The sequence below is a fragment of the Poecile atricapillus genome, chromosome W, assembly GCF_030490865.1.
Source record: "Poecile atricapillus isolate bPoeAtr1 chromosome W, bPoeAtr1.hap1, whole genome shotgun sequence".
In the NCBI taxonomy this organism is placed as follows: Eukaryota; Metazoa; Chordata; class Aves; order Passeriformes; family Paridae; genus Poecile; species Poecile atricapillus.
Window position 1 is genome coordinate 2,341,764 of NC_081288.1, and position 12,592 is coordinate 2,354,355.

The 12,592-nt window shown below is 45.9% G+C and overlaps 1 protein-coding gene across 1 annotated transcript in view; it reads right to left on the reverse strand.

The window, feature by feature from the left end:
• Nucleotides 1-12,592, reverse strand: part of LOC131591481 (exocyst complex component 4-like) — a 293,155-nt gene that overhangs the window by 68,417 nt on the left and 212,146 nt on the right. The window contains exon 11 of the mRNA XM_058862227.1: nucleotides 4,635-4,854. Coding sequence (XP_058718210.1) covers nucleotides 4,635-4,854 — 220 coding nt within the window. The remainder of the gene's footprint in view (nucleotides 1-4,634; nucleotides 4,855-12,592) is intronic.

Here is a 12,592-nt window from a genome sequence, read left to right on the forward strand (position 1 = left end):
CCAGGTTTCCTGCAGAAGTTTGTGGAAGTTTTTGATGTCCCAGGCCTGGAAGTGTCCAAGGCCAGGGCTTGGAGTAACCTGGGGTGGTGGAAGGTGTCCCTGCTCATGGTAGGGGCTGGAATGAGATGATCTTTGAGGTCTCTTCCAACCCAAACCATTCTGGGATTCCATGAAAGAAATTCCTAGAGGAATATTGGTGACGGAGCAATACAGCTTCCCTTAAATGCAGTTTATCAGACTTTCCAGTTTCCTCCTGGAACTGCAGCTCATCCATCACCAAAACAACCCCAGCGGAGGCAAGGCACTGGTTTAAAACTGCAGAAAACTAGAGAGAAAAAAGAGCTGGAGGAAAACCAGAAAACTGGGTCCTGTGGCACTTGGATCTGTGACTTCACACTGGATTTTCAGCAGCACCCTGGGGCTGAGGAGAAGCTGCTCTGCCTCAGCATCCCAGGGCCCTGCTCTGCTGCCAGGGATTCCTAATGAGTTTGCAAATGGGGAATGTGCAGCTGGAGCTTTAAACGAGCAGGAGAGTGGCCAGGCTAAAAGGCTTCTCCTCTGGCCAGGGAGGGACCAGGGGCTGGGTCTGACACCAGCCCTGTGAGGCAAAATGAGGATTTATGAGAGCAGTGCTGCTGCTGAGGGAGCCTGGCGGGACTCTTCGGGCAATTAAAATAATCAGTCAAGGTCTGGGATGCAGGTTGGGGGCAGATATGTGTGGTTTACTCCCAATTTCTGAGGAAAAACTGAAAGCAAGAGGGAAAAAAATGGAAATAATGTAAATTACAAGGAAGTTTTAGTGGTTTTATGTGTCTAGTCAGTACTGGATGAACTGGCACTGAATTTAAGATGCACAGGCCAGGGTGAGGGCGAGGTCCCTTCATGGAATCCCAGGATGGTTTGGGTTGGAAAAGACTTTCAAGCCCATCCCATTCCACCCCCTGCCATGGGCAGGAACACCTCCCACTGTCCCAGGCTGCTCCAAGCCCTGTCCAGCCTGGCCTTGGACACTTCCACAGCTTCTCTGGGAATTCTGTGCCGGGGCCTCCCCACCCTCAGAGGGGAGAACATGGCAGCTCTGGCTGAGGTGAACAAAACACGTTGGTGGCTTCAGAGAGGACCAGGATCAACATTTTGCACCCAACTCTCAGTGGAAATGCTCCAGGCCAGGTTGGATGTGGCTCGGAGCAATCTGGGATCATGGAAGATGTCCCTGCTCGTGGCAGCAGGGCTGGACTGAAAGGCCTTTCAAGGTCCTTTCCAAACCAAAATATCCCACGATTTAATGATTCATCACTGAGCAAACGAGGGTTATCCAGCTCCTGACCAACTCCTACGCACGACATGGAAGAGGCATCCCGTGATTTCAGGGATTAACAGGATCCAGAGGCCTCAAACACTTCTCCCTTCAGGTCAGACATGACTCACATCTGTGGGATGGTTTGCGAAGCGTGACTTTGCTTTTGTGCAGATCTGAAGAGGACGAAAATAATTCCACCTGCCAGGGGCACTGCTTGAAAATGTCCACACGCAAGTCTCCTGCCCTGGGATGTGCTGAACGTGCAAGTGAAAGTTGAGTTTTTAAAATAAATTGAAGCCCTGATGCTGTGCCTAAAGCAATTGCTTTTGTGCAGCTCGGAACTCCTCGGTGGAGAACTCCCACATCTGCAGCTGACTTACACCAGAGCCTTCTGAAAGCTTCCACAAAAGGCAGCAGCTGCACTAAATGTTCCCCCCAGAGGAAAAACTATCTGAAGAAATACTGGAAGCAACAGGGAGAGTCAGACTCCCACCGAGAGATAATTTTGCCTCTCATTTTAAGCTAGAAAAGGGGATTTGGCACAAATTCTGCTGGTGGGTTTTACCCTCTTGATGTGAAACACATAAACAAGAGCTGAAAACATCTTGGTTGTAACACCATGCTGCTGCTGCTGCAAAAATAATTAAATATGAGCCTCAGAACCATTAAAATTGCTTTAAAATTATCCTTGAATGTGAAAAACCCCAATGGATCAGCCATGCCTGCTCCTTAATGGATGCTGCAGGCTGGGAGCCAGCCTGGAAAGACAATTAATTTGTTTACAATAATAAATAATAACATCCAGCCTCCATCAAAGCATGGAACCATCAGCACTGGTGAGCCATTGAAAGCTGCTGGCTGGGACCATCCTTCTCCTTAATAACCACTTGTTTGATGGGAAGAAAACATTCCAGAAGCTCTCCGGGATGTCTCCTGGGAAGTGAATGACTCTGTGCATGGAGTGGGTGCTGTGGTAATTAGCTCCAGCAATTCCTGCAATATCCTGCAAAACAGCTGCACACCCTGACTCTTCAAGGAGGGTTTTTTTTGGGATTTTCAGATGCTGGAGTTTGGCCTGAAAAGTATCAGGTGCATCATCCACACCACGCTGAGATAAAAAATGAAAGGAAAGGAAAAAGGCTTTGAAGGAAAGGAAAAAAAATCCCACCCTGCTGCTCCAGATCGAAGCAATTTGCATTTTTTTGGAGATGGAGCAACAGGTTTTTAAGGCCAGTGACCACCTGGGTGGAAAGATTTATCACCTCGTTGAGAACCCAACAAGAACAGGCTGTGAGAAGCTGTCGAGGCACTTGTAGCCTAATTTAGGATCGATTTAAACAATTACAGCCTGAAATTTAATGCTGAATAAATTTGAGACAAATGAGTTTCACGGTGAATCAGTCGCTCTGCAAAGGAAAAAGGGCTTCAAGTGTTTTTACGTTTGAAGAGGGAAGAATGGAAAACAAGGCGGCAAAATGGAATATTTAGAGAGGACGATTTTTTTTAAAGGATAATCTTTAGAGGAATGGGTGATTCATCTGTGAGGACACAGTGCTGGAGAACCTCTTATCTCCCACCTAATTCAGCTGATCACTCTGATAGTGATCCCAAAGCAGCGTTATCAGCCCCAGCGGTGGGGGCTGATAAATTCCCGTGTTCCAATCACAGCCCCAGAGGCTGCAGAGAGATCTTTGGGATAGCCAAGAGTGGGATGGATAAACCAGGAACCCTGGAACGGGGAAAAGCTGGGGGAGAGCTTGGTTCACCACATTTCCATCATATCCATGAGGTGATGGGAGCAGAGACTCCAGGCTCCAGCACTGTCATGCAGAAATAGCGGGGTTTTTTTTTTCCCCCCTTTAATGGAAAATCAGTAGGATTATTTTAGGGAGCTATTCGGATGAGCTGGTTTAAAGAGGCAGCAATTTTTCTTCTCTTTTCAGAGAATTACCCTTCTCTAATGTTGGGAACAAGGAGACCTCCTGACCACGGACAGTTTGACCAAGAGTAATTCCAGTTCAAAATGATTTCCATCCATCATGAGAAACAAATTGAAGGAACTGGATGAGAAAAATTCCAAGCCACTCTGAGTTTTCAACCCCTAATGACCTTTAAGGAAATATACTGATATTATAGAACCCATTTTCATGTAAAATGAAGCCACAAAAAATACTTTATCCTTATTAAGGCTGGTGAAGCTTGGGAAGGAAACAATCCATGGATTCTGTGCAGCTCCAAAACAGAATTTCAATTCCTGCTAAGAGAATTTTGACCCCTTTCTAAAGAAACTGTTCCCCTCTAGGGACTTCTGGAAATGTTGTTCTGGAATTTGATTTTCCTTTGGCTTTGAAAGGACCATCTCAGCCCTGCTGCACGAGTTAGTGACCATAAATCCATCCAAAATTCTGGAAAAGGTAACAATAATAATAGTTATTCCTATTATTGTGTGGCATTATAATATCCCTGTGTTTTACAGCTGTACACTGGGATGGAAAATGGCCACATAAACCTTGGGATAAAGGTGCTGCTTCCTAAGGACTCTGCCAGTGTTATCCATCCCTGACAAGAGGATGGATAAGAGGATTTCCCAGGAAAGAGGGAGTAACTTCAAAGGATTAAGAGAGCTTGACATGACCAACAGCAAGAGTCAGTTCATTCCTTGCAGTTCCAGGCAGCACATGAAAATCAGAATTTTGAGGTGGGATTCCACACTGTCCTGTTCCCCATGGAGCTGGGATGACAATTTTCTGCTTTTATCACTGCTCCACACTGGAGTTCAAAAAAAGGTGTTTCAAAGCAGATTTCTCCTACAAACACTCCATCTCCAACCCAAATCCCTCACATCTCTTTCTGATGGAGGGAGCTGTGGGGCTCCACATCAATCACCAACATGCTTGGGAGGATCAGATCCCAGCCCTGCTCCTCCTGGGAGCCTGGAATGTGTGTTTGGCCTGACTGCAGAGCTCTGTGACTGGCAGGTGTCCCCAGAACTACTGAGAGAGAACCACATGAAAATATTCCTTCCCCAGATCCCATCCATCCCTGCCCTCTGGCAGTGGAAGCCATTCCCTGTGTCCTGTCCCTCCAGGCCTTGTCCCCAGTCCCTCTCCAGCTCTCCTGGAGCCCTTTTAGGCCCTGGAATGCGCTGGAAGCTCTCCCTGGTGCCTTCTCCTCTCCAGGTGAACATTCCCAGCTCTCCCAGCCCTGGGAGCAGCTCCGTGGCCTCCTCTGGACCTTCTCCAGCAGCTCCACGTTTTCCCTTATGGGATCCACAACCAGGTCATGGCTGGACAGGGACAACCAGGGACGTCCTGAGCGGTCACTCAGCTCCTACCTGCAGCAGAGGCCTCTGCACTCCCAGGATCTTCATGGTGTCGGCGTTGGCCAAGATTTTCAGGGGATCCGACGCCTTGGTGACGCCTTCGATCTCTTTGTTGATCTCGGCCAGGACCTGGTTGAGGAAGATGTTCTTGATGTACATGGTGAGGAACTCCCGCAGCGGGCACTGCTTGCCCGGGCCCAGCTCCATGGCAAACTCGATCTCCTGGATAAACCTGGAAAAGAAGAAAGGGGAAGAATGAAAGTAAATGTAATTAAATCATGCAGACACTTTAGATTTGTTGGTGTTGGCCTTTGCTATTCTGGCGTTTCAGAGCTGAGCACCAGCAGTGTGGGAACGACCACGAACTGTCCCAGCTTGGGGAATTAAGAGGAGAAAAGGTCCACAATGTAATTTTAGGAAAAAAAAAAAAAAAGATAAAATACAAACAATTGGTGATACAAAGACTAAATTGCTGGAGAAGGACAGATAAAATGAGAGAAAATCCACATCCCAGGCACAATTCCTGTTCGTTTGGCCAAAAAAATTTGGCTTTTCCATTTGGGACACGTTGGGAAGATGTCCTTATAAAAATAAAATCACCATTAAAAAATCTAGGATGCCACAAGTCTCTTTTAAAAGCCAAGCTTCCTTCTGGGCATGGTCACTTGAGTCCCACAGGTGGGTTCCAAACAGAACAACAGAATATTCCAGCTCAAAATCCAGAAGAAAACATGAAAAAAACACAATGTCTATGCACGATGCCATTATCCTCCTGCATTATGGATGTCTGTTATGGAGTATTTTTATCACCCTTTATTGTTCCATCCCAGGATCCCATTCCTGAGCACACAGAGCAGCAGGATGATGCTGGGAATATTTTAGCACCAAATGTTTGCCATCTCCTGCAAAATCTCTTTATTTCTGTGCCGCCATCTGGTTACCACGGAGGAGTTTATTCCAGAAATTACCTCGTCATGTCTTTAACTACATCTGAGGCAGTGGAATTGGTATTCCTTTCAAAACAATTAGGGATTGAATATCTGGAGCTATAGTGGATTGAGCTATGCTGTTGTGAGTTGTGCTGAGGGAAGTTTAGGATGGATATCAGGAAAAATTTACGCAGTGAGAAGTGGAGCAGGAAGTGTGGAGTCGCCATCCCTGACAAGAAACAGGGGTGTGGCACTTAGGACATGGCTTGGTGGTGAGCAACGGTTGGATTTGGTGATCTCAGAGGTCTTTTCCAACCTCAAGGATTCCGTGATTTTATTCCTTACCACTGACCCTATTCCCAAACCTTTCAACGAGATCTCCTTAATTATCCGTAATTTTCCACCTCCACATTCCTCACTCCAGAGGAGGCGCTTCCCTTCCCAGCACTGACTGAGGAGCCAATTCCCATGGACGATTTCTTTCCAATCCGAGCTCTTTTCTCCCCAAATCCTCCCCCTGTGGACCCCATGGGTCTGGAGTGACACATTTGGACAATGCAGCTTCCGAGGGGGGATCCCTTTGGAATTCAGTTGGGAGATTGGTTCTCCAAAGAGAGAGAGATGCCGCAGGGAGGGAATCACAGCAGCTTTATTCCCTGGATTTCACAGGGTGAGGATGGGAATCAGCTCAGTAAAACAGGGAAAGAGCAGAGTTTTCTGGGAAGAGAGCAGAGACTCCATGGAGCTGATCACAGAAATACCAGAGCTGATGTCACCGGTTCCGAGTGACACCACTCATGTCCTTGAGGGGACATTGCCAGGGTTGATGGGACTGTGTTGAGCTCATTTACTGTGTCCTTCCATGGCTGTCAGTAAATCTCTCACTCTTCCTTTTTAAGTTTATTTACTGAGCACAGAACTCCCCCAAAATGTGAAATTTACTGTTGAACACCATTCAGGTGGGAAGGAGAAGCTCAGGAGCTCGAACTGGGAATGAACAACATCCAGCAAAGTGACAGAACAGCTTTTAAACACTTTTAAAATCCAGAAAATGCTCAAAAATGGCTAAATCAAGTAAAATTAGTCTTTAGAGAATGACCACGTGCAAACCATCAGAGCTCAGATGTGCTGACCTACAACAGCAGTGGAACTCCTCATCTCACAACACCCTGATGGTGTTCCCAAATGTCTCCTGCACCACAGACTAAAGGTCAGTGCTGGATAATGGTGCCACCAGGAACTTTTGCTTCCCAGTGCCTGGCATTAATCACCATTCCAGATCTCTCCTAAAGATCTGTGCCTTCATCTCCAGAAAACTTCTCCTTGATGACTCATTAAGTTTTAACGTCTTGGCATGGACAAGACAAGAGTGGTTCACTAGTGCTGGTCAGGATCAAACCATATCCCTGTTTTCTTTGATAGGAACCACAAAATAATCATGGATTACGAGGGAGCTGCCAGACAGCACTGGCTGAGGGGGGATTTGTGAGTGCTCAGCATCACTTGTGATAAAGAACAAATGATCAGGAGCTTAGGAAGCAGAATTCAACTTGATAGCAGCAGGAAGTTATTAAGACTGAAGGCGTGCAGGGCACAGAGAACTGGAGGATATGGATATGGGACCTTCAGTTGGGATGCTCAAGGATAGTTTGATGGAATGATTATGGGAATGGAAACCAGTGAAGTCTTCATTTAATCCCAAAGATCTCTGCCGAGGGAAATGGAAGCAGAGAAAAGGTAAAGAAAAATGAACAATGGGTGTCAGAATGTGGCTTACAGCAGGGAATGGCCCAGAGTTCCTGGATTTGATAATCCAGTGGGACAAGGTACTTTTTACAGCCCCAGAGGACAACTGGGATCCCATTTGCTGGGATCTGCTGTGGTTCAGGGATGACCTCTCCAAATTTCCAGCAGGCAGAATGAGTCCCACACTGCTCTGCACCCGAGGCAGCCACTCTGGAGCTCCAACCTTCAAAATCCTGCTGGGCACAAGAGCAGGGGGCTCAAGCAAGGGTCACAAAGTTCCAGGTGCAGGTGAAATTTGCACCAGGAATCTTCCTGGGATATTAAACTGCAGCACTGGGGCACCCTCCATGGGCTGGACTGGGAGGGTTACTCAGAATTCCATGAAGAACAGATTAAAAACTGAAAACATTAATATTTTCTATTTAAGAGGAGTAAGAGTTGCCCAGAGAAGCTGTGGCTGCCCCTGGATCCCTGGAAGTGTCCAAGGCCAGGTTGGACAGGGCACTGGATGGGCTTTCAGGTCCCTTCCCACCCAAACCATTCCACGATTCCATGAATTAAGGATGCAAAGTCAAACAGTGAAAAGAGATGGGAGCTGTTTGTGCCACCTCCCTTTGCCCTGCTGTGTGGGACATCACAGCCTCAGTGACACCATGATCCTTGTCCAAGGAATGGGATGGTCAGGGAATGTCACAGCGCTGGGAATTCCCGAGTCACACCAACACACAACTGTCACCTGAAGAAACGTGACACCAAGAGTGACTCTTCTGCCACTCAGTGCCACAGGGCTCTCTGCTTCCCTCTTCCTGACTTCTTCCTGTCATATCCTTCCCATTTCTGGGAATTCCACCATCAGTTCTCTTATTTTCCATGGTTCCCAATCCCACTCGGAAATCCTGTGTTTCTCTGCCAGGAGCCCAGCAGGTTTGGGAGCCCAAAAAACACCATGAAGGCTGGCTCAGGAACCAGCCCTTTCCTCTGGCTTGGTCTCACTGAGCTCCAGCTGGAATTGTGTCCATTGGGAATTTCGGCTGCTATGGAGCAGAAGTGTGAGCGCTGCACTTGAGCTTTCAAGGGGTCCAAATAAACCAAATTTGGGGTTATTTTCCATACCCTTTATCCAACACTTCCTCTTGCTGAGAAATGTGGAGATAGAAATTCCCAGCCAAAGGAGAACTCACCAGAATTCAACCAGAATTTCTTCTCCTTCTCAGAGAAAAAAACAACTATCTCAGATATATTTCTCTTAAAAAATCAGCCCAGTTGGCAATAAAAGATCAGCCAAACTACAAGAAACGGAAAATGAGTGTTTGAAATGGGAAATGTTGGGTGGCATTAAAGAGCCAGCAGACATTCCCTGTTTTCTGCCTGGCAGATACGGCCACACGTTCACAGCCACACGCGGTGCTATTTATTTATTTCAATTCCAAATCCTGCTGGCTGGCTTATTCCAACAGAATTTGTTCTTTATAAAGAACAAAAAAGTGTTTAACAGCATGGAAAAAATACATCCTAAGAGTCCTCTCCAAAAATGTTGTGCTACTCATCCAAGCCATCCACGGGACTTTTAGAGGTAAAAAAAGGCAATTTGGCCCACAGCTATTCCAGAAATATTTATCCCAGAATGGTTTGGGTTGGAAGAGACTTCAAGGATCATCTCATTCCACCCCATCCATGGCAGGGACACCTTCCCCGGTCCCAGGCTGCTCCCAGCCCCAGTGTCCAGCCTGGCCTTGGACATTCCAGGGATCCAGGGGCTGCTCTGGGAATTCCAGCCCAGCCAGGAATTCCTTCCCCAGATCCCATCCATCCCTGCCCTCTGGCAGTGGGAGCCATTCCCTGTGTCCTGTCCCTCCAGGCCTTGTCCCCAGTCCATCTCCAGCTCTCCTGATGCTCCTTGAATTCCTGGAATGTTCTGGAAGCTCTCCCTGGATTCCCTTCTCCTCTCCAGGGGAACATTCCCAGCTCTCCCAGCCTGATTTCAGAACCATCAATTGTGTTCCACCTCCAAAATGCAAAAATGCTTTGTCTGAATAAGAATCCAGATTGAGGGGTGTCACCAAATTTAGGATGATGGTCACTGTAGATATTCCTGGGAATTGTCTGAAATCCTTAAAAAAGGCTCATGGGGACATCCCTGCTCTGAAGGACACTTTTAGATGTCGCAGTGAGGATGGAGTTCTTCAACAGAGAAGTCAAGGGGAAAAAAAAAAAATAGAAATTTGCACCTTATCCTGAATTCAGAACCTGCATTTTTAAAATGATGCACAATTTTCAACTTGTTTTATCCTCCTATAAAAGCATTTGAGGTGATTTGTGGCTGCAATTAAGCATTCCCCTTAGACTGAAAAGCACTTTCAGGGAAATGAAGTAGTTTTTGGTAAATGACAGTCATTTGGATTAAAAAAGAAAAAAAAAGCACCTCATTTCAGAAAATTTAATTCATTCTAGCTTGCAACTTAATTGGCTGTGTGCACTGTCTTACCTAAGCTGAAAGTGTGGGATAAAAAGCGTAAAACCTAAAAAAGCTGCGTGGATTGATTTAGAAACCTACAACTCCTGCCTTCCCAAGGCTTTCTTCTGACTCCTTGTTATCAGATGTCTTCTAAATCATTAAAAGAAACTGAAGGCACTGGAAGTGCAGAGCATCAATGACTCTTTGCCTTAATGATGATGGTAATAATATCTGAAATTCCCTCCTCAAACCAATGAATGACAGGAAAAAATATCAAATATTCCACAACCTTATTAAGACAATTTTTTCTGACATTCAGCCCAAATTTACATTTCATTTTTGTGTGATCCTGAACTGCTCTCTTCCCTCTGCCTTAGTCATGAAACATCCAAGTACCTGGGATGAACCTTCTGGGGAGCTTCAACAGAGCAAGGAAACATTAAGGAAAACATCAGAAATCCCTTGAACTGGATCCCAGACGCTGACAGAATGGAAAATTCCAACATGGTTTTCCAGATTCAAGGAAATCAGAGATAAAATACCCAGGATTGTGAGTTCTGGAAAGTTTGAGGACACATTAAACCAAGAGAGAAACCTGGAAGATCCCACATTGTCCATGACACACTCAGGAAGCCACCTCACATCAACAGTGGGAATTTTGGGAGAGGGTCAGTGGAATAATGGAAAGAATTGGGTTGGAAAGGACTTTAAAGATTCTCATTCCACCCCATCCATGGGCAGGGACATTTCCCACTGTCCCAGGATGCTCCAAGCCCCAGTGTCCAGCCTGGCCTTGGACATTCCAGGGATCCAGGGGCTGCTCTGGGAATTCCAGCCCAGCCAGGAATTCCTTCCCCAGATCCCATCCATCCCTGCCCTCTGGCAGTGGAAGCCATTCCCTGTGTCCTGTCCCTCCAGGCCTTGTCCCCAGTCCCTCTCCAGCTCTCCTGGAGCCCCTTTAGGTCCTGGAAGGGCAAAGTGAGGCCTGGAGGTGCTCCCAGGCTAAAAGATCCTGATCATTACACAAGTGCCGAACACAATAAATGCAATTAAATTCAAATTATTCCCTGCAGCACATGGATCATTGCCACTGAAGACCAATCAATCAGATCCTAAAGTAACGGAAATCACATCATTTTGCCTAAAAACATCACTGCAGGGAATTATTTTGCTCCATGATCAGCCACCCCAGGACTGATGTTTCACACCTTGCCCATAAACATCGTGGCCATGCAAGGTAATAGAGCTGATTCTGGACAAAGTCACTCCAAAGAGAGGAAAAAAGGTTTAAGATCCTTCTAGGTGACCCCAAAATGTGACTAAAATGAAAATTATTATTATATATTTAAATTCTATATAATTTTCAATATAATTTATATAATAATATTATTATCATATATAATTATTATTATAATTATTATATAATTAAAATATATTATCACCAAAAGAAGTGTACACAACTCTGGGAGACTCAAAGGAGGTTTTGTTACTTTAAGTGTGTTTAAAATATTAGCAAAACCAGACCCCAAAAAATCACCAAATACCAGAGAAAAAGCATGAATTTTCTGCTATTTTGAAACATTAAATAGCCTAGAAAACATTCAGGAAAGGGACAACCAGAGGAATGAGTGCTGCTAACAGCAAACACGACATCTGGGGTGTTTTTCTCTGAAATATTAAGTAATAATTAATTACAAGTACCTGGCAGCACAAGCCAGAGTTGTTCCCACGACCCCAAGCTGAGTTTAATGGGTTATTTTGGATAATTCACCAAATCCACTCCTTCCCCTGTACAAACACAAATTCCCAAACCATAAAAAGGCTCAACTACTCGAGATAATTCTTTTGGTTACTGTAAAAAGGTTCCATGTCCCCACAGAGCTGAGAGCTTTAGTGCTGGAAGATGAAAGAGCCCAGGACTCCTCTTTTTCAACAGCAGCTAAAAAAAATACAAGATTTAAAGAATCGATTTCTGTGTTGTGGTTGCTCAGCCATGAGATTGAGGTAAGAAATGCCTCCTTCCCCTGCAGCTGTGACAGAAAAATCAGTGTTTCGTTGTCTCTGAGGTCCTGCAAACACCCACAAACACCCTGGAAAAAAAAAATTAAATTAAAATTTAGCTCTCAACCGCTGCTAAAAATATTGTTTCTTTAATGCTCAGCTGCCACCTGAAGGACACAAATTTCTGATGTAACAGGACTCTCTCAAGGTGCAATTTCTTCTGATGTCTCCAGAGGGGAATATTGGCTTGTGTTTGGGACCAGGAGATGGAGAGGCAGAATTAATCACATTCATGATGTGGAGAAATGTTTACCTCGTGCCCTGCAGCTCAGATTCCTCCCTCGTCCTTCCCAAATATCCCGAGACCCCAGCCAGTGGAAGTTTCTGGCAAGGCTGGATGGAAGCTCAGCTCTCCTGCTCTCCATCCTCTCATCTCTTGCGAGGGCAGGAGGGAAATTCAGGAATCAGCAGCAATTCCATGCTTTGCCAAACCTCAGCGAAGAGCCAGGCAGGATTTTCTCAAAGGGGAAAAAATCTGCACGAGGAGCAGCCAGGAGTTTGGGGACCCTCCTGGAAAAAACTGAGCTCCAAAAGGAACAAAATGGTACAACTTGGAGTTGTCACTGTGAGAGGAAGGCTGTGAAATGTATCAGCATCACAGCCCTGGGAAAACACTGGGAAAAATCTTGTGTGGGACAAGGGATTGGGGCTGCTTTCCCTAAAGGAATGGCTCAATGGGTTTGAGGTGAAAGATGGTGGGGTTAAATGGGAGACTGGGAAGGAATTCCTGGCTGGGGGGGTGGGGAAGGGCTGGATGGAATTCCCAGAGAAGCTGTGGC